Below are 22707 nucleotides of genomic sequence, written 5' to 3' on the forward strand. Positions count from 1 at the left end.
CCCCACCTTTTAAAGGGCCATTCCACGTGCTGGCACATGCAGGTGATTATGCTAGGCCTTGGGCTCCTTCTTGCTGCCCCCTTCCCTAAACTGTGCTTTTGGCCCAAGTAGAAGGAACGCATTCACCAGTTGGACAGTGCAGCCTTTGTGAAGCTGGAATGGAACGCTTTCTCATTCATTTCAGCCCAGTCGGGCAGGATTAAGGTCCCAGAATCCAAACCGTGTGTGGCTGAGAGCCAAATTAGAAAAGACTTGCATAACCAAGGGAGGGGTGGGGAACAGAAAGAGGGATTTAGGCGGCAGCTGTGCCTGAGAATTGGTTCGGAGCCAGGCCCTTCCATGTGTGTCCTCACAAGCGAAGGGGAAAGGATGATAATCGGCAAGCCAGCCGTTGTCACAGAAAGAATCCCAGCCGGGACCAGAGATGGAGTTTGTGGTTCTGAACCTGCAATTAACCAGCTACGGGCACTGGGGTGGAACCACTGGGGTCTTCTCAGTTTCCTCCTTTGCAAGGTAAACAAACATCTTTTCCCACGGCCTGCGTAAGTCTTGGTTAGAAGAATATGTCATGGATATGGCCTCCAGGGCTGTAGCTCCCAACTCCCACAGGGCATTTACGCTACACAAACATAAAAGTCTCCCAAGGCATGAGCTTGGCACAGAGGGGCTGATGTCTTAGTGGCCCCTCAACCCGCTAAGAGCCTTGCTCCTACAAATGAGAAGTTACGCATTGGCTGACAGTGAAATTTACATCTGGAAACACTGATCTAGAGTGATTTCACTCGTTTTCAGATAAAGAAACCAAAGGCCCGGAGCTCTATCAGCAACATAAGCTAATGTTTAGGCCCCGCTAGGAGCCAGGCACTGTGCTAACTGATCTGAGGATGATTCCTACAGCAACTCCATGAATTAGAGACCATCATTCTTTGCATTTCATGTGAGGAAGCAGGCTCAAAGCAGTTAGGAATTGACCTGAGGTCACAGAGTGATTTGTGAATGAAGCTGAAACAAAAGCCCGACCTCCTGTCCCTGGACTCCAGGTCAAGCAGCTCCTTCTATTCCACAAATGTTTACTTCCCGTGCTTTTCCTGCTGTTTGTCCCCACTTAATCAAGCCTAACCACCCTGCAAGGCTGAGCTGACGGCCCACATCCTCCTGGAAACCTTTCTTGATAACCCAGTTACCCCTTTTTCCTAATTTCTATCTTGCATTACCATGTGTCATTACTATATGTCAGGTTTTTTTCATGCCTACAAGATCGCAGAAGACTTCAAGGGACAAGGGAAAGCAGGACAGGGCCAGGAATCAAGGGTAGAGCTCCGTTAGGCTAGAGAGAGATAGGAAGACATCCCCAACAGAAGGCGGAAAAGGCAGGTGTGGGAATAATAAGGGCTGCCCTTTTTGGTTTGGGGAGGAGGAGGGACAGGTGGGAAACATTGAGAAAATCATATTGGCTGGATTGGAAGAGAGGAAGAGAGGGAAACCAACATTTCCTGGAAGCCAAGATTGTCAAAACAGGCCTGGCACAGAGCTAGGCATTTTATGTGTGCGCTGGGGCCCTAGGTATCTGCTTGGTCACACTTCACTGGTCTAGGCCTGCCTAAGCCTATAGGTTCGAGGGCCTGGGGAACCTTCTGGAAAAGCTGAAGGAACAAGGAAGGGCATGCCTGACCAGAGAGCAGAACCTTGAGGTCAAACGTGAAGAATGAATGAGTGAAGGGCGATGTCTATGATGGTACAGGGTGGGAGGCAGGCAACAATCAGCAAAAACTGAAAGTGCTTTTTCTAAGAACTCGTGAGATCCTGCTCTGGGACTTTTCTCAGAGTATGATAACCAGAGGAGAGGGATGCTCTCTGCCCTCACACAGAGACACCTCACGCCTTTGGCATTGATGATGATGCCCACGAGGGCTTGGCTTGGACAGTGTGTTCTGAGACCGGATGTCCAGGGGACATTCAGGGAGGCAGCTGCTTGCTTGGCAGAGTGGGAAAGTTCATGAGTCCATGGAACACACCTCTGTGGTCTCCCCCAGATCTCTGAATTTGAACCCTGGGATTTGAACCCTGACCCTTGAGCTTGGCTGTTTCTAATGTCTTTATCACCTTCATCTCATTTCTTTCTCCCAATAAAACTGTCACAGGAGAGAATTTCCAATGGCCCTTATCATAGGCCAGGTCTGTCTTCATCTTGTGAGCCCAGGCACCTGGCACGGTCTGTGTAGCCCACAGCCTCTCTGACATGGGGCGACTTTGCAGGTGGACAGCCAAGCTGGCCAGTCCATGAGCCACTTGCCCCTGGGTGGCTGCCCACCTGCCCCACCTTGCCACTCCCTGGCCTCTCTGGGCCGGGGGCCGTTGCCACCAGAGAGGATCCCCCACCCTCCAGGACTGGGTGATTCCAGGAGCAATAAGCCGCTGAGTGCTGTGCCCAGGGCTCCCCTCCCTAATCCCCAGCCTGTCCCTGTTTATCTGATGGCCCCGGGAGGGGTTGTGTGTGGGGGGGCTGATGAGCCAGTGGGCAGCTGTTGGGCTTCCTGGGCTGGGACGACAGAGCAGTCCAGGGACAGGCCCCTGTCCGGGCTACAGAGGAGCCAGGAGCCATGAGGGCGGCAGTGGGCATGCTCTGGCTCCTGGCCCTCTGGGGGCACCCCCAAGCCCAGGGCTCCTGCCCCTCTCAATGCAGCTGCAGCCTCCACATCCTGGGTGACGGCAACAAGGCCAGGTACGGCACCAGGTGTGTGGGATCGGTAGCCCCCCCCCCCACCCGTCTCTGTAGCAGCTAGGCTGGGTTGGGAGGGCTGGATGCTGGGCCCCCAGAACATGGCTGGGTGAGACCTCCATCTTCTGGGCCCTTGAGACCCGGTGCCCGAGGGGGCTGGTCTGCTCTGCATTGTCCTGCAGCCAGCAGGGCGTGGGAAGTACCAAGTCCCTTTACACATGGGGGCGGGGGTGGGGCACAAGAGTGCCCACTCCAAGAAATCCGTCCTGAGTTCTCTTCCACGATCCTGGTGGCGAGGAACCCTCTGAAGGGCAGGGGAGGTCTCCCCCTTCCCTCTTTCTTTTCCTCTCCTTCCTTTCTTCCTCCCATTCCACCATCCTCCCTATGTCTCCCCAGCCCCTTTTCTCCCAGGCCTCTTCCATTCTCTTGCCTCAGCTCCTGGGGGGTACACAATCACGTCCCAGGTATTTCTTACCACCCCACCCATAATGCGACCACCGGCCTCCTCATGCTTTCCCCACTTTGGGGCTCCTCTGGCCCAGCCCCCAGGAGCCTTGGCCTCAACCCATTTCTATGGGCTCTCTGAAAGCCCAGGAGTGCCCATTCCATGCAAGCAAGCACCCCTCCATCCTCAGCCTTTTCTTTCACTTCTCCAAGCCCCACCTGAGCCCCGAGGGCATCTCCATCCTCTCCTCCTCCCCTTCCGTGGGATGTTCCAAAGTCACTGTGATTTGTGGACCCTCGCTCTTCCCCCATGGCTCACTCTCCCTTTTCTCTCTGGCAGTCTTTACACCATCTTTTCCCTGACATCTTCAACTTATCCACTAATGACCATTACATTTCCTGACTTGCTCAGGGATTTTAGCTCCCGGCGCAGGGCCTTTCCTACCATCTTTTCAACATTTTGGCATTGCATTCTCCCTTTCTCCCCTCGTCTTCTGATCAGGGCAGCAAGTTCTCAGTGTGACTCTTACAATGATCCTGGCAATGGGTGTTGTGTTGACTGGGTGTGAGGGGATGGAGAGAATGGAGAGGCACCCCCAAGAAAGGATACCCCATGTGGTCTGAAAAACAAGAAGAACTCCATTCTTGACCTAAGTCTCTGATGCTGTAACTCATATGGATCAGCAGACGTAAGGATCCTCTCCCCAAGGAAAGCCAGGGCTGAGCCCTGAGCGGGCCAGGAGATAGCCCATGGTGAGGGCAGTGTGACCAGGATGATGAAGAGCCTCTCCTGCCCCTACCTCCAACAGAAAGCACAGGGCTTGAAGTCACACAGCATCGGTGACAGACCTGGTCTTAGAACCCAGCGCTTAATAGAACAAGGTTTAGGAAGTTACTGTCTGGGCTGAGGGATCATTGCAAGGAGCTTGCAGTGCTGGAATACCAAAATTTGTGATAATGGTCAGTAAATAGCATTGCACTCCTACCAGTGACAGGCAGAGCGGGTACACAACATGACCTCATTTAACCCCCAAAACCACCCTGTGAGGTGGAGTCTATTACTGGAAACTGAGGAAATAGAAGTTATATAATATACTGAAGGACACATAGCCAGCAAACAGAGAGCCCAGATGTGAATCCAACTGCGGGGCGCGAAGTCCTAGCTCTTAAACGCTTTAATCATCTCTGGTCCCTGAGTCAGGGGAGTCCTGAGGTACCCAGTGTTTGGCTTCCATTTCTGACGCCCGCTGAGATAAATATATATATATTTATATTTATATTTATATATTTTTAATGAAGATAAGCCAAAGCAGTCACCAAAACTGAGGTATAATTTAACAAAGGAACACTTTTAACACCTCTGTGCCGTGCTGCAATGCACAAAATGATCTCAGGCTTTATGAACACTATTCATTCTTAGTGCACAGCAGGCGCTGTGCGCTGTAATGGGAGACAACAGTTTAAGCTTGAGTCCTTCAGGCCAGTGACGAGACCAAAGGGCCCTCTGGGACCCCCGTGCAAGGGTCTGAAAGCAAGAACCGTCCCCCACCGGCCCGCGAAGGGAAATCAGGAGGCTGCTTGTTCCTGGCCCATGTCCAGAGCCCACCGCAGCTCGGAGCCTGGGTTCCGGGGTTCGGTGTTCCGTGCAGACCAGGAGGCCTCGTGAAGGGAAGTCCGGGAGGGAGCGGGGGAGGATCTCGGACCCGACGGGACCGTGGCTCCAATGTCCCCCATTTCTGTGACCAGGACGGTGGTGTGCAGCGACCCGGACATGACCCTGCCCCCCGCGTCCGTCCCTCCGGACACCTCCAGACTGCGCCTGGAGCGGACGGCCATTCGCAGGGTGCCCGGGGAGGCCTTCAGGCCGCTCGGCCGCCTGGAGCAGCTGTGGCTGCCCTACAACGCGCTCAGCGAGCTCAGCGCCCTGATGCTGCGGGGCCTGCGCCGCCTGCGCGAGCTGCGCCTGCCCGGGAACCGCCTGGCCGCCTTCCCCTGGGCGGCGCTCAAGGACGCCCCCCAGCTGCGGCTGCTGGACCTGCAGGCCAACCGGCTCTCTGCCGTGCCGCCCGAGGCCGCGCGCTTCCTGGGGAACCTCACCTTCCTCGACCTCTCCAACAACCAGCTGATGAGGCTCCCGGAGGAGCTGCTGGCCACCTGGGCTCACCTGCAGACCGGGCCCTTCCTTCCCGGCCACCGCACCAGGCTGGTGCTAGGTAAGGGGCGGCATCCTTCACTTGGAGCCACCTTGGGGAGCTTCGGGGCAGGGAGGCGGGTGGGGAGTCTTAGGCAAATTATTAAGCCTCTCTGAGTCTCTGTTCCTTACCTGAAAAATAGAAATCACGCCTGCCTTGGGGGTTCGAGTGAAGATTGGGTGAGAGGCACACACTGGCCGCTTTGGAGCTCAAGCTGCTGCCAGTTCAAATCCCGACGCTGCCTCTTACTAGCTGTGTGTCCCTGGGGAAATTGTTTGGCTTCTCTGTGCCTTGGTTCCCTTCTGTAAAGAGAGAATGATAATGATATCTATCTCAAAAGGTTGGAGTTGTGGGTAAAAAGACAGCCCTTAGCTCACGGTAGGTACATGTGGCAGGCACAGTCTAGGGGTTAGTAAGTAGTGGTTTGGGCCTAAGGCTCATGTCAGATAGACTGGTTCTCTTTCCTCTGTCCTATGAGGGGATGGTGGCAGAGGGTGGGTGGTAGGGAGTGGATGGGTAGTAGCAGAAGAGAGACCTCCTAGCAGGATGTGCCTGGAGCCTTGGCTCATAGGGGGTTCAGTACCAGGGGCTGGAGCAATCTTAGAATGGTTTGGGGCAGCTCCTGCCCTAAGGCCCAGGAGAATCTCAGGAGGAGGGAATATTTAGAGGTCTTACTGCCTGGAAGCAGGGCAGGGAACAGCAAGCCCCATTTCAGCTCCATCCACCCTGCAGACTTTCTCACCTGATAAAGGATAGTGTATAGGATACTATTTACATGGAAAAAATTGGTTATTTGAAAATAAAATTTAACTAAATGCCCTTTAAAATATATATATATATGCTTTACAGAAAAAGCTAAAGACTCTTTTGCTCCTTCTTCTGATTCTAATTCCTACTCCCCCTTCTAACAGGTAGCTACTGTTATGTTTATTTGCATGTTCCCTATCTTTTAGAATGCATTTACATGCATATATATATGCACATAGAAATTCTGTCTGTGTTTTGCATAAAATTTCATATTGTATAGAGCATATTGTGTATATTAACCAGCACTAACTTTTTCACTCAAAAATATGTCTTGGACATCTAAGTTACTGCAAATGGATCAATTTCATTTTTTGTAAACTGCATAATTTTCCATAGTAGAGTTATACTACAGTTAATTTAGCCATTCTCCCTTCAATGGACCTTTAGATTGTTTCCATTATTTTACTAACACTTATGATGACACAGAGAACATTCTTGAAAATGCATCCTTGTGCACGCAGACCAATGTTTCTCTAGGGTAGGAACTGAAAAGGGGAATCCTAGGTAATGGAGTGTGCACATTAGACATTTTGATATCAGTCTGATAGTCTCCAAGTGGCTGGGCCAGTTCTCATCCCCCACCAGTAGTGCATGAGACCACCCATGCAGGTGTTCTCACTCTGAAAGTACATTGCCTATCAATGTGGGGTCTTAGTTCTAGGTGCTGGGGATAGAGCAGAAAAGAAGATAGATGAAAATCTCTTCCCTCATGAGGCTAATAATGAAAAGGGTTGGAACGTTTAACTTTTGCCAGTTTAAGGGGTAAACCTTTCCCTGTCATTTCACTTTGCTGTTTGCATTAATTCTTTGGGGACTCTGTTACAACAGGTGAAAGCCAGCTAGCTCACCGCCACAATGGGGCAGTGATGATTCTTGGGGTGCAGATGTATCATTAAATGCATTTAATCAGTGACACAGGGTAGCAGCTACCAGAGGGATGGGTTGAGGATGGGTGGGGAAAGGAGCTGGCATCCTCCCAGCTAGTGTTCAGAAGGACCTGAGAGTCACGGATGTACAAGCAGATGAATCTAACCCCCCAACCCCAACTCTTGACATTTCCCCTTCCAACTGTATCAAATATATGTATGTAAATAAATCATAAGCCATTGATTCTCAGACATACTATTGAATTTAATAACAGTCTTTGGAGGATAAAAAGACACCACATTAAATGCATTCATTTCATATTTCAGAAATGGAAACATATAAAAAGGAATTGTGTCGTAGAAGTGAAGACACATGATAGCCCTCTATCTGTAGAAGGTTCTTGGGCAGGGTGGGTACAGTGACCTACTTTCATCTCTATAAAGAAGTTCAATTTTAAAGTAAAGAGGGCTGGATATGGCATAGGATTTGATTTCCTGGCCTCCTCACTCCTCCCCTTTTGAGCTTGTGCCAAAGGGACCATGGCCCAGAACAGTCACCCTCATTGCTGGGGTGATGCTGAAAGTGTCACATAAGCTGGGAGGACAGAGGTCAAGGGTCAGGGGTCATGAAACAGTTTGAGAAATGGATTTTGGCATATGGCAGGTATTGCTGAAACTCACTGCCTGACCAGTAGCCTGAAAGGATCAGTCCAAGAATGGCAGCAGGAATTGCCAATTTTGTCAGCATGCTGCATGGCTGACCCAAATGCTTAATGTGATTTATCTTTACTGATGCTTATAGCAGCTCTGAAAGGGAAGTACTACTATCATTCAAGATTAAGAACCAGCCTAAAGTTCCACAACTAGCGAGGCAAGGAACTTGAACTGGAGGGCAGTTCTTCTGACTCTGAGCTCAGGACATGCCTTGTCCTCCCTGAGGGGGAAGAGGAGCTGGCCATGGGGAGCTGAATATCGCGTGCTCACCGCTTGCCTCCCTTTTCTCCCCTGCAGGGCTGCAGGACAACCCCTGGGCCTGCGACTGCCGCCTCTATGACCTGGCCCTTTTCCTGGAAGGCTGGGCCCCACATCTGGCCTTCATAGAGGCCAGGCTGAAGTGCGCCAGCCCACGCAGCCTGGCCGGAGTGGCCTTCAGCCAGCTGGAACTGAGGAAGTGCCAGAGTCCCGAGCTCCGCCCGGGGGTGACCAGCGTCAGGTCCCCGCTGGGCAGTGCGGTATTGCTACGTTGTGGGGCCACCGGCATCCCTGGGCCAGAGATGAGCTGGAGGAGAGCCAACGGGCACCCACTCAACGGCACAGGTGTGTGAGCTACAGGGACTGTGCAGGCTGAGTCGGGGGAGGTCGGGGCACAGTGGCTCTCAACCTGTCCTACATGTTCCAGGAGCCACTCTATCCGGGCCCACCCTGGGAGGAACAAGATGCTGCCATTTTGGTGGAAGATACTCTTAGTATATTTAGTATTTAGAGTAAGTGTCCAAGTTGTAATTGTTAAGCCAGTATCACGAGGAGTAATTAACCATATGAGTTACCATCTCTTGAGTTCCTGTGTTAAGTATATTAGGCACACAGTTAAGTATATTAGGCACACAGTGTCATTGAACTTTAAAGAACAACCTGATTATCCTTCTTGTTTTGTAAGTAAACAGACTTTGAGAGGCTAAATGCTTGGCTTACGGTGCAGAGCCTGTGGTCTTTTTGCTGTGTAGACAGAGATGGTTCATCTCTGGCCCGGGTTGGTGGGATTTGCAGGAGTCACGGCCCACCTATGGGCAGAAAGGGGGTCGAGGAGCAAACATTTCTTAGCGCCTGACCAGAAAACCTCATGTCTCTCGCTACTTTCTTCGGCGTCTCCTTCAATTAGGTTGGCAAGTGTTGCTCTAAGACTGAGTTTGAAATCAATTCACAAACAAAACTGGATCAGGATCTCCATTATGTAAAACAGAGTTGAAAATGCTGGGATTGAGGTGGCAGTGGGTCTGGACAGGGTGGTCATGAACTTCCTTCTGGGCCTCTGCCTCATGTTCACCTGATGCACCTAACCCCATACCCCACCCCCCAAGCGCTGTCTGCTGCCCCGAGGAGTCCATTCTGTAGGACTCCAGGGTCCTGAAGAATATTGCTTGACCACCTCAGATTTAGAAGGCAGATCATCTTTAGACTTGGCCTGAACCTAGGTCTCCCCACTTTGAGCCCCGGTGATCTCGATCCCCTTGGCTAGTCTAAGAACAGTTGAATGACTCTCAGTGTTTTCTTGGGATGACAAGGTCTGCTGCGTATACAAGAGTATGCACAGTCCAAGGGCTGTGAACTTGGCCCTGGCAAGAAGCTGGGGGCTGATGAGCCCGTTCATTTTCCCACTTACGCCTCTTTCCCTGCAGTGCACCAGGAAGTCTCCAGTGACGGCACGAGCTGGACGCTGCTGGGCCTGCCTGCTCTGTCCCCCCCTGACTCTGGAGACTACATCTGCCAGGCCAAGAACTTCCTGGGAGTCTCTGAGACTGTCATCTCCCTGGCCATCACTGAACCTCAGGCTTCCACGGAACGGAGTGGGAGCCCAGGGGCACTGTGGACAAGTACCGGCGAGGGGCCAGAAGCTGCTGCGTACAACAAGATGGTGGCCAGGCATGTCCCTGACATCCCCAGACCTGCTGTCCTGGCCACCAGGTCCCCTGTGCCCAACATGAAGGGGGAGCTGACCCTCCAGCACTTACAGATGGGGATCCCAGGAGGGCGCTCAAGTGGGCAGGCAGGACGCCAGGAGGCCCGAATGGTGAGGTCTCTCAAGGTGGTGGGAGACACTTACGAGAGCGTGACCTTGGTGTGGAAGACCCCCCAGGCTGGCAACACGACCACCTTCAGTGTCCTCTACGCGGTCTTTGGGCAGCGCAGCATGCGGCGGGTGGTTGTGCCGCCTGGGAAGACCAGCGTCACCATCCGTGGGCTAGTGCCCAAGACCAAGTACGTGGCATGTGTCTGTGTGCGGGACCTGGTGCCCCAGAAGGAGCAGTGTGTCATTTTCTCCACGGACGAGGTGGTAGACGCCGAGGCCACCCAGCGGCTCATCAACGTGGTGGTGATCAGCGTGGCTGTCGTCATCGCCCTGCCCCTCACCCTGCTCGTGTGCTGCGGGGCTCTGCAGCGGCGCTGCACCAAGTGCCCCACGGGGGGCTCTGCCGAGGCCGCGGGTGCCTACGTCAACCTGGAGAGGCTGGGCCACAGTGAGGACGGCTCCGAGGAGCTGTCCCAGCACAGCCTCAGTGAGGCCGACAGGCTCCTCTCGGCCTGGTCCAGCACGGACTCTCAGGTCCTGGGCGCCAGGGGGGGCCGGCGGATCAATGAGTACTTCTGCTGAGGGGGGCGCTCCCTCCAGATGCCCGCACACCTGCTGCCGTCCCCTCTCCCTCTGCTCCTCCCACCTGCTTACCCGGACACCCGAGTCCACACTCACCCACTCTTGCCGGCTCGGGTACCTGATTCCTCATACATTTACACGCAGCGACGACTGCTAACTTACTAAGCACTTACGGTGTGCCAGGAAGTGTTCCAAGTGCTTTATGTACATTAGCTTAATCCATTCTCATCACAGCCCTTCGCAGCAGGCCCTACGTGTTCTCCCCATTTTCCTGGAGAAGAAACGGGGGGATTAACCAACTTGCCTGTATCTGTCAGTTTTTTCTGTGTAACAAATAACAGCAAGATCTCAGTGGTATACAGCAACTAGCCCTTATTTTCACACAATGACAAGTCTGCGGGTTGACCGGGGTGGCTCTGCTCCATGAGTTCTATTTGGGGCCCAGGATGGAGGGTCAGTGGTTACTTGGGACAGACTTCTTTCTTGGAGGGGTCGGATGATACCAGAGGAATGAGCAAAAATAAGCGACGTCTCTTAAGTTCTCGGCTTTAGAACTGGCACACTGCCATTGCCGCCCCTATCTTATCTGCCAAAGCAAGTCCCATGGCCAAAGCCAACTTGCACAGAGCAGACAAGGACAGCTCTCCCAGGGAGGTGATGGCGGGGCAGGAAATAGTGTGCCGAGCAGTGGTCTGATCCTACTACATTGTCCACAGCAGCTCTGGAATCTGGACCAGGAATTGGTTCCAGAGTTGACAGTCCTTACCCCTCTCTGGCATCTGGGTTACATTTATGCTAGCTTGTAGACACTCACACACGCAACCTCTTTATGTTTTAGCCACATCTCTACAGTCATACACACGCAGAAACACACGCTGTGCTCTCACTGTATACGCTTAGGGATTCTAACGTTTTTTTCTCTGAGTGCCATTCTGCCTACATAATCATCTGATTTTCAATAAATTCTAGAGTTTTGGATGATGCTGAAGAGACTCCTGCTCATTTACTCTCAGAATGTCAGGCTGGAGGAATCTGAGTCTGAGAGATCCTTCATGGTGGGTGGCACAGGACATTCAATGCTGTGGGGCATACAGCTCACCTCTGTCCCCATGTAGCAGCCTTTGTCATTTGACTGAAACTTACCTGGGTTCCTGAGGGTGTCTCAGGGCCTTCCCAGTTATTCGAGAAGCCATTTCAAAGTGGGATTCCTGTTCAGTTTGCTTAAAACTGGGAAAGCGCTGAGATATTGTCTCTGCGCACAAGTGAAGGTGAATGTTCCCAGCAAAAGGGTCAATGTTGTGTCTTGTCTGCAGGACTGAGCTCTAACAAGGGGAGCATCCAGGGTGTTTGGTGCCAAGGCCTTTAGATAAAACTGCAGAAATTTGGGGACAGCAAGTGATCCAAGGCAACTATTTTGCTGGTATCAACTAAGAGGCCCCATATTGTGTTTAACCTTTTCCAGATATGAAACAGTGTGATGGAGTGATTTTTTTTCTTGAAGATTTTATTTATTTATGAGAGAGAGAGAAGAGGGAGAGAGAGAGAGAGAAAGCGAGCAGGGGGAGGAGCAGAGAGAAAGGGACAAGCAGACTCCGTTCTGAGTGCAGAGCCCGACTTGGGGCTCAATCCCAGGACCCTGAGATCATGACCTGAACCGAAACCAAGAGTCAGACACTCAACCGACTGAGCCACCCAGGTGCCCCAATGCAGTGATTTCTAAAGCTACTGTACTCCCTCTCATATTTACAAAAGACCTTGCAACATATGACCTTACAACATATTTTCCTGTTTTCTCTCATTTGATCTTGACAACAACCCATCATGGAGGCTGAGCCACTTGATTTTACAGATGAAAAAACTGAAGCCCGATGAGTTGAATAATTTATAGAAAGTACTGATTGATTTTCCTTGGAGGGTCTAAGTCTATGATAACTTTCTGCCAGGCTGAGGTTCTTTATTCAGTGTTGTCTCTGCAGTGTAATCTACAGCAGGTTCACTATGGAAATGGATTTTTCCAAGTCATTGAAAACCATAAGAACTCTAAGTCCACCAGTACAGATGAGCATGGAATTTCCATATATGGATATTTTCTGCCCTTCACCTGGAGGGTACATCTGACTATAACTTATGGGCCATAGCCATTGGTAAGAGAAATTATTTGGTTGGAAGATGACAAAACCACTGTCTACATCATGGGTCAACAAACATATATTTTGTAGAGAAAATCAGTAAATAGTTTAGGCTCTGTGACTACTACTCAACTCCTCTGATGGAATGTGAAAGCCGCTGTAGACAATATGTAATTTAATGGGCATGGCTGTATTCCAATAAAATGTGATCTACAAAAACAGGTGGCAGGCCAGGTTTGGCTCCCAGGCTGTAGTTTTCCAACCCATGATGCAGATTTATCAAGGTATTTCTGCTGTTGAGACCCAAGACTCAAGTCTGATTGTTTGATATTTGAGACTGATAGGCACTCCCTAAATTAGAACAAATATAAGTGCAATAGGTGAAATCAACCACCTATTGAAATGGTGAGAATGTTTCCTCTAAGTGATTGGCTGAGCCATTCAAGATTGAGAAATTATTGGCCCAAAGACAACTAACATCCAGTTTTATTAAACCTTGTTCGAGGAAAATTCAGGAACTTGAAAGTAAGAATTTGTTAGTATTTATCCAATATCACTTGAATGTGTGTGTGTGAGAGAGAGAGAGGGAGAGAGAGAAAGAGAGAGAGAGGAAGAGAGAGAATTCAAACTTTTCAATGATTCATTAAGACCTACTTTGGTGGTCTGGATAGAATGACCCCCAAGATGGTCAGCCTCCTAATATCCATCTGTCAGTCTTCCTTTGTGTGTTCTGTTTTCCTTGGTTTGCTCTTGTAGAGAAGAACCATCCTGGTTTATGCTCATGAATACTCATGTAACTGGAAAAAATCAATTCCCATTGTAAAAAAATAAAATGATGTCTGGTTTATATATTGGTCTTTTGGTATATGAGTCTGGTTAGTATAAGTTGGTCCCTGAAAACCTGCTTAGAGTCCAGGGAAAATAATTTCTGGTCTCCCAGTGATGAAGTCCAGCCTCTACCATGGTGATCTTACAGCGTGCTGTCCTTGGAAGCCTTGTTTGGAGGTTGATTGGAATTGTGGCATCTCCATCATGTCTTTTTCTTACTGCAACACGGTTATATTCCTTTTGACCTAGGCAGGGGGTATGTCTGATGTCACTTAACTCAAATTACACATGTAGGTTGCAGGGTACAAAAGGCAAGTAACAGAAATTGCATCCTGGAAAGTGGACTTAGGCTACTGAAATTAGGCTATCATTCAAGGGACTCAGTGAACAGTGTGTTTAGAGGTCTTAGAGCTGGAAATTTTTGTTTTAACTATCATGTAATCCAGTAGAGACAAAAATAAACTTAAAAGTACTTGAACATGTTATTTAATTGCAAAGGCATTGTAGTCAGGATAGGTTAGGCTTATGCTATACTAACAATTACCACATTTTGATGGCTTAGCATAGAAAGATTTATCCCTGTTTTTACAGAGTCTCTTGAGTCTGTGGGAAATGTGGATGGAGGGAGGGCTCTGCTCCATTTATTCACTCAGGGACCCAGGTTGGTGAAGACTCCACCACCTGGAATGTCAACAATTGCTGTAACAAGGGGAAAGAGAAACTAGAGAATCATGTAGGGGCTTTTAAAACATTATTTCCTCTAACATTTCATTAGCCAGAATATCAGTCACATAGCCTGCCTATTTCAAGAGAGCTTGGGAATGTAGTCATCTGTGTGTCTATCACAGGCATGTCACAGAGCATGGGTAGCCAGGAAGACATCTCATATGTGGTTGACAGCAGAGGGAGGAGTGAGGGAAGAACACCAGCTTGAGAAAGAGGAAAGATAGCGTGTCTGCTTCCTGATATGTCACCTAGTTCTCTAAGCCATCCCGAAGCTCTATTAATGTTGGGGTAGCATTTTCCAAATGAATAGATAGAAAACCATCTTATTAAGGTTCTATTAAGACTAGCCAGGGAACCACCACCAAAAAGCTATTTATATCCATTTGTTTCATAAACAGAGTGACCCCCTCTCCCACGACTATCTCTACCAATAACTCTAAGAGCCAAGTTCCTGAAAACATCCTGCAGGGAGTTGAGGGTGTCATATTCTCAAACTTCTTCCCCTTGTTGTTAAATCTCTTGAGTTTAGGGACACCACTTAACCACTAGTTATTCAAGGTAAATGACATAACCCAGATTTAATTGTCCCAGTCTCTTGCCTTAATTGGCAACACAGCTACACCCCTGTGCCCATATGCCAAATAAGGAAACCAGAAGATGAGGGGGCCAGGAGAGGAGAAGGAGCAGTGCAGAAGTGGCCTGCATAATTCCATAGATGACATGCCAGTGGATGTTCTTCTCAAGCTTTCAGCAAACTGATGGAAGGTTAGGTTCAGCTGGATTCATTGGAAGAAGATAACACAGGATGAACAGAGAAGAAATTGTGGGAATGGAGATCACTTTAGGTCCTTATATTTTGAGGTGAGAAAAATTTACTAGTGGGTTGTGATGCAATGAATTGAATCACATTTTTTCCCAAAAAGCTAGCTTGACAAAAATCTTGGCCAACCTAGATTTGGCAGGAATCACATTTTTTTTTTCCATAAAGCTAGCTTGAAAAAATCTTGGTGCAAGTCTCTGGAGTAAGATCAGAGTTGCCCCCCATCAGGCCAAACTAGCTAGGCCCTTGGGTCCTCTTCACCCTCAGTTTTTGTATATGGGTTGCTTTGGGAAGGGCATGATCTCATGCAAGCAATCTTTGCAGCTGAGCATCAACCCATTCCTTGAAGGGGGGCTAGGCTGCACATCATGTCTAGCACAAGCTTTGTGCTCATTGCACTCTCTTTGTTTTGATTTTTACCTTGAGAAGAATTCCAGAGATCTAGTCAGATTGTAGAGCTAGACAAGAAACTTGAACAAATATATCTGGCTTGGATGGAAAGCCTGGAGTGTAATCAGCTTAGTTGGTGACCCATTTCCCCATCACTGGCTAACTACTAAGCGGATTTTCTTCCTTGAGGCCTTTTGTAGGATATAATGTATATCATGAGCCTTAGGGGAGCTCATGGAATGTCAATATTCACCAAGAAGTACCCCAAGTAATAGGGAAGTAGACTTTGCTGCTCTTCAAGAGTCTGTTGGTGTAGGAAGGGAATTAACCTAACTACTGTATGTTAGGTACTTTATTTTATATAGCCTCAAAGTTTCCTACAAACACTATAAAGTATTTATTAATTTCCTCACTTTGCAGAGGAGAAACTGAGACTTGTGGAGGTTAAGTGACCTTCCAAAGATCTCAAGACAAGGAAGCATAAGCTAGAAAGAAGACCCCATGGCACAGGATCTATAAAGTTTTGCCCACCCGTGAAGTCCTTGCACCTAGAAAGTGTGTGAAGATGGTCAATAAATATTTGTTGAATGATTAAGAAGTGACAGAGCAAGTATCCAAAATCACATACATCTCACCTTAAAACACAAGTCTCTAATTTTTATCATGTGAAATACACAGCATTCAGGGAAAGTTGTGAGATCCAGGATAAGAAACACACTTTTGCTTAATCAGAAAATGCAATCTTGTGGTTTAACTTCTGCACCATGATGCTTCTCTGACTCTGCTCATCCATGTGGCAGAGGCAGCTGTCTTAATGCAGTATAGGAATGAATCCATCACATGAGGTGTGGGGAGAAAGCCAGTGATGGGAGTGGTCACATCTTTGTCACCCACCAACTATATTCACTTCTAGAGAGTGGTTGAAAATTTGAGCTTTCAGAAGCCAATTGTGATGGATGAAGTATTAGATGAATTCTGGCCAAATAACCTGAACCACAGTGCTCAGGATAGTATTACCTGCTGGTTTTTCAGATCATTTTGTAAGAAAATGAGGGAAGGCAGTATCAATGCTAAATAGGACAACTGGCTTAGAGTTTGCTTTCCAGACTTAAGAACCAGACAAAGGGTGAATTTTGTGATCTTAGTTAAGAGACATAGCTCCCTTTTCATGGGTTCTTATTGAGCTTGTGATTTGGGCCATAACAGACTTCAGAGCATCCAGGGGCTTTGCCACTGTTGTGCTGACCTACATCACTATGGATTACCAATAATAGGATTTGCCACTCGGAAGCTTGGACTATACTTATTCAAAACTTGCAAGGTAGTTTCTAACAGAGGAATATGGCTTCAGTTTCTCATTATTTCCTGCTAGTTCTGTTCTTTCTGGATTCACATGAAGCTCAGCCATCCTGTCTGCCAGGATGTATCTGCTCAGAGGACAGTTTCGGCAGGTGCGCTGTGCTACCAAGATGCCAGGAGGTCGTAGGGGATGGGCTTTCTTTGGGGATGATGTGGAGTGGGAACAGGTCTAGATTTGGCAGGAAATCAGCAAAATCTCTAGTTGGTGCTGAACTTTGGAGAACTGTGCACTTTTACCAAAATGGGTCTCTTTTATTTCAAGTGAATAACATCTATTTTTTCTTTTAATTCATACATCTAATGCCAGAATAAACCTGATCTCATTTCCCTGTTGTTCACCTTTTTAAAAGATATATTTATTTATTTTAGAAAGAGAGAGAGTGAGAGAGAGCGCATGAGTGGGGGGAGGGGCAGAGGGAAACAGAGAGATGAAGCAGACTCCCCGCTGAGTGGGAGCTCAGTTCGGGGCTTGATCTCAGGACCCTGAGATCATGACTTGCATGCAACCAAGAGTCAGTCGCTTAACTGACTGAGCCACCCAGGCACCCCCTCCCCCCCAGTATTCACCTTAAAGCTTTTGTGGTTTTTGTACAGGGCTCTGCAGTGCATATCTATCTCTTTGGGAAAGATCCCCAGGAACCATCCTGAAGAGTTAAAGCTGTTGAGAATTGAAAATTCACCCTTATTTGAACTGCCCCAAGGGTCCTTCATCAACATGAGCACGTTGGAATACCTTTGGCTTAATTTTAACAATGTCACTGTGATACATCTAAGAGCCCTGGAGCACCTGTCTGAACTGAAAGAGCTGAGACTGGAGGGGAACAAACTCCGTTCAGTACCATGGACAGCATTCCAAGCCACTCCTGTCCTGAGGGTCTTGGATCTCAAACACAACAGGATCGATGCGCTCCCTGAGCTAGCTCTTCAGTTCTTGGTCAACCTGACCTACCTTGACCTATCCTCCAATAGGCTTACAGTTGTATCCAAGAGTGTCTTCTTGAACTGGCTGGCCTACCAGAAACACCTGCAGCCTGGCTGTGGAGCCAAGATTCTCTCCAGCATGGTGCTGGCACTACACAACAACCCCTGGCTATGTGACTGTCGCCTGAGGGGACTTGTCCAATTTGTAAAGTCCATCAGCATCCCGGTCATCCTGGTGAATTCCTACCTGATGTGCCAACGCCCTCTCTCCAAGGTGGGGCAGCTCTTTCATGAAACTGAGCTCAGTGCTTGCATGAAGCCACAGATCTCAACCCCTACTGCCAGCGTCACCATCCAGATGGGACAGAATGTGACCCTGAGATGCCTGGCACGAGCCAGTCCTTCACCAACCATTGCATGGACTTATCCCCTGAGCATGTGGAGGGAATTCGATGGTAAGCCACAGGCGCCCTCTCAATGTATCTGGGGGAATAGTAAGGTCTTACAGCAACAGCAACCTTATCCTCAGTAGGAAGGTTCTGAACTGGGCCAATCGTGAAGTCAGGATGCGGGTAAGATTGGGATGGGCCTGAATTATACCAACTGCAACAGGGAAGTTTCCAAGATAGTGTTCCACTATTGGCATGATTTTAAATGGTTGCTTGCAGATCTCTATGGAATATATATGCATATGCAAATGTATATATTGGAGTTGACTTGACATATTGTATAAATATTATAAATTATATATGAACAAATATGTTCTTTGAGAGTCTCCTAGATGCAAAACACTATTCTGTGTGTTTTTAAATCATAGGATTTCTGACTAGGACTGATTCTAGAGATTATCTATCATTTATTTCCTAAAATTGCTGGAGCAGACTCATCTTGTTTGAAATAAGATTTCCAGGCCTCTGCCCTGTAGATTCAGTTTCCCTGTGTCCAAGGGAGGGCCTGAGAATAATGTATATTAACAAGTGTTCCCTCTTCTCCCCTCCTCCTTTCCCAAGTAATTATTACCAGTGGGCAAGATTGGGAATTCCTAGATATTGACTGAATTTTACACTTCCCACCACTGTGTTGTTCAGACCTTATTGGCTTGAAGTTGTAATGCTGGGACCCTGGGTGAGGAAGCGACCTCCATGGGCCCCACCACAGGGATTCAAACCTGCCTCTCATGTCCTGAAACTCTATGCTCTGTTTTCATACCTCAGCTGGAATCACCTTTAATGCTACCCTGTAGGGTTGGGACACATCACAAGGCCAGGGATAGCCTCCCTTGAGATATCTTTAAAGTTGTCTAGAAGTCAACTAGAAATACCTGGATAAAATATAGTAAAATACAGTGAGTTACTCATATATTTGTTTAGCATAGTGACAAGCCGCTGGAAGATGAAAAAATACCTAAGAAACTGAACTGTTGACTTTTTCCTATCATTTTGATCACATCTTATTGGGTTGAGATTAAATACCAGTGAAGGAGAAACGTAGGATTTATTGTTGTAGCATCTTGAAGAACAGTGAGATGCATGCAGATGTCTTTTTTAATGCTCTGTAGTCAGTTTCTTTGGTACCATGTTATATGTGTTCTTTCAGTAATAACAACAGCTCACACTGAGCACTCACTATCAAACTTAGGGAATGAGTACTATTATCATCCCATTTTATTAATGAGGAAATTGAGGCCAAGAGAATCTAAGCAACTGGTCCCAAACCATATACTTAGTAAGGGATAGAATCCAGGCATTTGGCTCCAGGCTCTGAGCCTCTCTATATCTGGGAGGTAAAAAGGCAGTTCTTTTAAATATTTTTTTAAGATTTATTTATTTATTTTAGAAAGAAAGCAGAAGTGGGGGGAGGGACAGAGGGAGAGGGAGAGAAGCAGACTCCCTGCTGAGCATGGAACCCAACACGGGGCTGGACCTCATGACCCTGAGATCATGGCTTGAGTCAAAACCAAGAGTTGGATGCTTAACAAATGGAGCCACCCAGGCACCCCTAAAAGGTAATTCTTGAAGCTCACAATAGCACACAGTTGCAAGAGATCTCCTCAAAACCATGCTGTTAGCACAGCAAGGCTTCCGGTGGTTTGGTGGGAGCAGCTAGTGAATTTGGAAGTAGAGTCTTCATAGGCAGAAGAACGAGGTTCCAGATCAGTCACTGTCTCTGAACATCTCTCTTTATGGGCAAGCTGCTTAATCACTCCAATCTTCAACCTCTTATGTGTAAAACTGGGGTACTTACCTTACAGGGTTGCTGAGAGGCAACTACTGGGCACCAAACATATGCTTAATAAATGGTCACTTCCAGCTTAAAAAAGATAACTGGCATTGCTGAACACTGTCCAGCTTGCTATCAGAGACATGTCTATCAGACCTGTTTTGCTCTCTCTTCCCCAGTGTTGACTTCATCTACTGCAGAAGATACTGCTCTGTCGGAACTCGTCATACCTGCCGCCCACCTGGTAGACAGAGGCAATTACACCTGTGTGGCCTCGAACTCCATCGGCAGGAGCACCCTTGTCATCTCCCTCCATGTCCAGCCCACCCTGGCCCTGACGGCAACCCATACTCCCTCTTTCCCTTCAGATGGCAATGCCTATGTTGACCTGCGGGTCGTCAGGCAGACAGTGCATGGGATTTTGCTGGAGTGGTTTGCAGCGGCGGATGCCCCTGAGGAGAAATGGTTCACCCTCTACCTTGCATCGGATGAAACGCTCAGGAAGGAGGTGGTGCACATCGGCCCCGGAATCAACACATACACTGTGGAGGACCTCCTGCCTGGCACGAAATATGAGGCGTGCCTCAGCCTGGAGGGCCAGCCCGCACGCAGGGGCCGGTGTGTGGTCTTTGTGACGGGCAGAGACCACGGCGAGCTGGAGGGACGGGAGCGCCTGCTGCATGTCGCAGTGGTCCTGTGTGTTGTGTTGCTTGCGGTGCCCGTGGGCACCTATGTCTGCGCAGCCCAGGCCCCTTGCAGCTGCAGGGCATGGGGGCTGCACTGCTGTCCTCAGCGCAGGAAGGCCCCCAGGTGTCCCCGTGCTGCACCGCAGCCCCGGGACCGCTACTACAGAGAGCACATAGCTGTCTGCGAGGATGGCCTGGGCCACAGAGAGGCTGAAGGGGATGAGGAGCAAGACAGAGAGGAAGACTGGGGCTGAACAGCTCAGGCTGGGCATGGCGGGGGCGGGGGGGGGAGTGTGGGCCTTTAGTCCCTAACTCAACTTGGCTTGACCCATTTATTCAACACTCTTTATTGAGCACTTACTCTGTTCTGGGCACTGAACTTGACACAATAATCAGGAAGACACAATTCTTCATGGAAGGGATGCCAGTGGAGCTTTGGCCCGTCTGATTAATTATCTTATTATACATGGTGGCTGGCAATCAACAAATGTTACTCTTTCCCTATATATAGCCCTGTAACAATTACATAGAAAATGCCACATGTGCTATCCTGTTGGAGAAAGGTAGAATTCTACGCTTTCTACAGGTGAGGGAGCTGAAACCCACAAGGTATGGTGACTTGTGCAGCGTCACCCATCTAGCTGCTGGTGGAGGCACCGCTCGAGAGAGGCTCTCATTCCACTGTTTCCTCTAAATGTCTGCTCTGCAGTGTTCTTGTGTCTCCTTCAGAAAGTATTCTTCTTCCTCTTACTGGAAACCCCCAATGAGATCACCTAAGTTTGAGGCTCCAAAGAGCTGCCTGGTGGGGCAATGAGAGCCTGGTGGGTGATGTGACCCTTTATTTGTGGGTGTCTCTGTCCCCATGAGCAGTCCTTGGTGCTCCTCAGAGCCTGGTGCCATCAGCACTGAGGAACAGGAGATTGGCTACATCCCAGGGCTTGTGCTCCAATGATTGTTAGAAAGTAGAGTTGCAAGGGCCATACCCAGAAGGAATAGAATCTATATAAAATCATATGACCCTATAATCATTATTATTATCATCTACAAAGGGAGGCTACAGAATCCTGATTCCCACCTAGTCTCATGTGATTCTGAGCTTCAGGCTTATTTTTCCAGCCCTGTGTCCCTAGCGTCTCAGCACTGAGCACAAGTGTTTATTACATGAATGAGGCTATAATCCCCACTCCCTTCCCCTATTAAATGTTTCAAGCTCTCTTATTAAATCCCTGAGAGGTGATTGTCTCCTTTTATCTGGGTGCAGATGGAGTGGAGGTTTCCCCGTGAACCCCAGAGAACCTCATTGTCCCTCCAGGCAGCTCTGCTGCTGGTGATCCTTCTCAGGATTTGAACTCACATCTGTCTTTTTGCAGCTTCTCCATGGGCCTGTGGCAGCCTCAGTCCTCACATGGCATCCTCCCCATTCTCCCTGTCCTTCCCCCTGTGGCCAGGGCCCTTGAGGACTGTCAGAGAGGCATCACTGCCTGCCAACAGATGCCAACATCCATACTAGGTGGGCTGACCCTGGCTTCTCTCGAAGCTTCCTGTCCTCAGAGTAGCAGCATTGCACAAGGCCTCAGAGAAGTGGGAGGCTCCGGCTGTGCACCAGCTTTTGTCACATTTTGCCAGCTGGACTCTGAGGGACAGCTGCTCTGTCCCGAGTCCCACAGGTTCTCTTAGGGATAGTCTCCTCGGTTCCTGACTCCTTTGGGATGCAGATGCTCCAGCACAGGGTCCCCAGCTGCACAGATCCAGAGCTGTGGCATCTGCCCTGCCGTCCTCCACCTCTCCTCTCTTCGTACAAAGGAGAGGCTCCAGGGCCTATCAGTGGGTGGAAACATCCTGGAGGTCAGCACGAGCAGGAGTCCTCGCCTCCAGGATATGGTGCTCCAGCATGTGGACATCCTCAAATGTCCTCTCATACCTCTAAGAATAGCAACTGTCTCCTGAGCCTGAATCAGCAGATACAAAGCTGCTGCTGGATGCTTTACATAGATTAGCTCTCATCACCTTCACGGCACTGATTTTTTACACCACGTATTGATGTGGGAAGTGAGGCCCAGGGAGGCTTAGTCTCTTGCCCAAAGTCACACACATAAGCAGCAGAACCAGGATTCAGACCCAGGGCTGTCAGACTGGAAAGTACCATGTTATTTCATATAGTTAGAAAGTCTGACCTCAACCACAGGAAAAAACACACACTGTCCTGCAGGTTTCTTGGAGACACGTCTGT

At 48.9% G+C, this 22707-nt stretch overlaps 2 protein-coding genes across 2 annotated transcripts; both read left to right on the forward strand.

Moving 5' to 3' along the window:
- Positions 1 to 4934: 4934 nt before the first annotated feature.
- Positions 4935 to 12115, forward strand: LRIT1 (leucine rich repeat, Ig-like and transmembrane domains 1). Its single transcript, XM_036103973.2, has 3 exons — positions 4935 to 5376; positions 8040 to 8345; positions 9425 to 12115. Exons 1-3 carry the CDS (start codon positions 4935 to 4937, stop codon positions 10396 to 10398), a joined length of 1722 nt encoding a protein of 573 aa, XP_035959866.2. The 3' UTR covers positions 10399 to 12115.
- A 4517-nt stretch (positions 12116 to 16632) lies between these two features.
- On the forward strand, positions 16633 to 20731 carry LRIT2 (leucine rich repeat, Ig-like and transmembrane domains 2). Its single transcript, XM_036103955.1, has 3 exons — positions 16633 to 16742; positions 17245 to 18026; positions 19971 to 20731. Exons 1-3 carry the CDS (start codon positions 16633 to 16635, stop codon positions 20729 to 20731), a joined length of 1653 nt encoding a protein of 550 aa, XP_035959848.1.
- Positions 20732 to 22707: the final 1976 nt, after the last annotated feature.

Source organism: Halichoerus grypus, chromosome 7, assembly GCF_964656455.1.
Source record: "Halichoerus grypus chromosome 7, mHalGry1.hap1.1, whole genome shotgun sequence".
Classification (NCBI taxonomy): domain Eukaryota; kingdom Metazoa; phylum Chordata; class Mammalia; order Carnivora; family Phocidae; genus Halichoerus; species Halichoerus grypus.